General features: G+C 58.8%; 1 protein-coding gene across 1 annotated transcript; it reads left to right on the plus strand.

The window, feature by feature from the left end:
* The first annotated feature begins 304 nt into the window (after positions 1-304).
* Foxe1 (forkhead box E1) lies at positions 305-1,444 on the plus strand. Its single transcript, XM_048337848.1, has one exon. The coding sequence runs from the start codon at positions 305-307 to the stop codon at positions 1,442-1,444; it is 1,140 nt and encodes a 379-aa protein (XP_048193805.1).
* Positions 1,445-3,272: the final 1,828 nt, after the last annotated feature.

Here is a 3,272-nt window from a genome sequence, read left to right on the forward strand (position 1 = left end):
ACCTGGAGCTGAGCTGTCGGGGAGGGGGGGGGGGCGGGACACCGAGGAGCCTCGGTCCCCAGTGCGCTAGGCCGGGGGGGAGAGGGGAGGGAACCCGGGGACGAGGAGCCTGCAGCGCGCCCCAGCCAAAGCAGCTGTACTCTGGGCGCGAGCCGGTAGCGCTCCTCCCAGCGCCTAGAGCCGCTGCCTGGGAACTGGGGTCCCGAACCCGCAGCTCCCAAGCCCGACGATCTACCCCCCCCCCCCGACGATCGACGCCCACGAAGGGCGCAGAAGCCCGGGGAACCGTAGGGACCGCCGCGCCATGACCGCCGAGAGCGGGCCGCCGCCGCCGCCGCCGCCGCCGCAGCCCGAGGCGCTGGCATCCGTGAAAGAGGAGCGCAGCGAGGCCGCGGTGGCCGGGGCCGGGGTCCCCGCGGAGGCGTCGGGCCGGGGCGCCGGGGGGCGCCGGCGCAAGCGCCCCCTGCAGCGCGGGAAGCCGCCCTACAGCTACATCGCGCTCATCGCCATGGCCATCGCGCACGCGCCCGAGCGCCGCCTCACCCTGGGCGGCATCTACAAGTTCATCACCGAACGCTTCCCCTTCTACCGCGACAACCCCAAAAAGTGGCAGAACAGCATCCGCCACAACCTCACGCTCAACGACTGCTTCCTCAAGATCCCGCGCGAGGCCGGCCGCCCGGGCAAAGGTAACTACTGGGCGCTGGATCCCAACGCCGAGGACATGTTCGAGAGCGGCAGCTTCCTGCGCCGCCGCAAGCGCTTCAAGCGCTCGGACCTCTCCACGTACCCGGCTTACATGCACGACGCGGCGGCCGCCGCCGCTGCCGCCGCCGCCGCCGCCGCCGCAGCCATCTTCCCCGGTGCGGTGCCCACCGCGCGCGCGCCCTACCCGGGTGCGGTCTACGCGGGCTACGCGCCGTCCTCGCTCGCCGCGCCGCCTCCCGTCTACTACCCCGCCGCGTCGCCCGGTCCTTGCCGGGTCTTCGGGTTGGTTCCCGAACGGCCGCTCAGCCCGGAGCTGGGCCCCGCACCGTCCGGGCCCGGCGGCTCCTGCGCCTTTGCCTCGGCCGGCGCCTCCACCACCACCACCACCACCACCGGCTATCAGCCCGCCGGCTGCGCCGGGGCGCGGCCAGCCAACCCTTCGGCCTACGCGGCCGCTTACGCCGGCCCCGACGGCGCGTACCCACAGGGCGCCGGCAGTGCGCTCTTCGCCGCGGCCGGTCGCCTGGCGGGACCCGCTTCTCCCCACTCCGGTGGCGGCAGCGGCGGCGTGGAGACCGCGGTGGACTTCTACGGGCGCACGTCGCCGGGCCAGTTCGGAGCGTTAGGGCCCTGTTACAATCCCGGCGGGCAGCTGGGAGGGAGCGGTGCGGGCACCTACCACGCCCGCCACGCCGCCTACCCCGGAGGGGTGGACAGGTTCGTGTCAGCCATATGAACCGACGGCGCACAGATTTTTTTTTTTTTCCTAGATACCTCCGCTGTCCACAAGAACTGAATGTCCCCAATTGAGACCCACGTGGAAGGGACCAAGAGGGCCCGACACCCCGCTGACACACCCGATTTGCTTTGTAAATGGGAGGAGGCGGGAGAAGCGAGTCGCAGAGTTTGGCCACACGCGAGGAACCCTGGGTTAGGTGAAGCCCCAAAGGACGGATCGGGGACCGTTCTGGTGTTCTACCAGCGAGGGTGCCAGGCGACAAAAGGAGGGGACAGCGTAGCGCCTCCGAGTTGTGAGAGTTCCAGCGTCACCTTTTCCTGGGCTGCGCAAAACTCGGGCCCTTCTCCGTGGTTCCTGCTCTGGTGCCTGTGGCTACCTTACTGTATGGATAAAAGGCTCCGACGGCGCCTTTTTATTCTTAAAATGACACGTTTGCGAAAGAAGTAGCCCCCTCTCTACACACCCCACCCCCACCCCCATATAGGAGATTTTTGTCCTGGCTGAACCAAACTGGTTTTCCTTGATTCAGAGAACTGCAGATGTCGCTGGCAGTGAGCACTCTGCCTCAGTTGGACTTCCGGTTGCCCCACGGGCTACAGGAGAGAGCAGCCAGGTCCTACCCTCCTCCTGTCGTTTTTACGGGCCTTCTGAATGCCACTCCGCAAGTTTAGTAGCATCTCTGGGCAACCCGGGGCTTCTGAATAGGCGCCCAAAAGTCTAACCACCATTCAGGGAACTATGTGGCACCTGACTTAAAAGGGCCAGGGCTCGCTTCTAGCAGCAATGTTTTGAGCAAGTGTACTGGTCATTTCACAGCTATAACTCACAAATCTCTTTCTCCGTTGAGGCAAGTTGAAATACACTTCTGCTTTGCTTATGCTTTCTTTTCATCGAGATGTGGAAGGAAAGGAGGGGGGGAGAGAGGGAGGACAGAAGGGGGAAAGGAGGGAAGGAAGGAAATGAGAAGGAAGAAAGGGAAAGGAACGAAAGAAAGAATGAAGGAAAGGAAAGGGGAAAAAAAGAGACAAAATTGGGCAGTCACTGAAATGATCTTCAGGAGAAAAAAACGCTGAACTTTTACCTTTGTTTCATGTCATGCTGTTTTAGGCAGTAGGCTGACCAAAATCAGAAAAAATCGAACTCTTCTCTGACAAAAAGAAACAACCTCTTCGGCATCGTTAACTTTAGTAGAAAAGAGCGGAATTGTGAAACGGGTTGTAGAAGTATTGGATTTAGGGTATGTTTTTTAAATTTTGGAGACTGCAATGTCCTCTACAGTGAACTCTCTTCAGTCCAAACTGGAATTTGTCTAAATTTTTGCAACCCAATAAGTACATAGTACAAATCAGAATTGCAAAATTGAATGTTCTAGCAGCCACATTAGTGAAGTAAAAAGTAACACGATATTCGTTTTAACAATACATTATATTTAATCCAATATATCAAAAAATTCAACATATCAACAATAAAATTTGTTAGCTATTTTGTCCTTTTTTATACAGTATCTTCAAATTTTGCAGTGTATTTTACTAGATTTTTGGGCTGACACCTGCAGAATGATCATTAGTAGACTATATTGGACAATTCAAGACTAAATATTTCTTTTTTGCTTTTATGATGGTAAAAGATCAGTTGGAGACAAATGCCAGCCAGAGCTCTGAGCCTGCCCAGGTGCACCTGGAGTCCAGACTGTCCTGCAACCTAGGAAAAGGCTTGGGCCTCCCTCCTCCCCCTTCAAGGTATAAAAAACAAGGGTTCTAGGGGCGCAACTAGACAGGCTGGCTCTGCCAGGCACGAGGCCAAGATGCCTCGCTGGCCGGAGTAG

The sequence above is a fragment of the Perognathus longimembris genome, chromosome 1 (genome assembly GCF_023159225.1).
Source record: "Perognathus longimembris pacificus isolate PPM17 chromosome 1, ASM2315922v1, whole genome shotgun sequence".
Classification (NCBI taxonomy): Eukaryota; Metazoa; Chordata; class Mammalia; order Rodentia; family Heteromyidae; genus Perognathus; species Perognathus longimembris.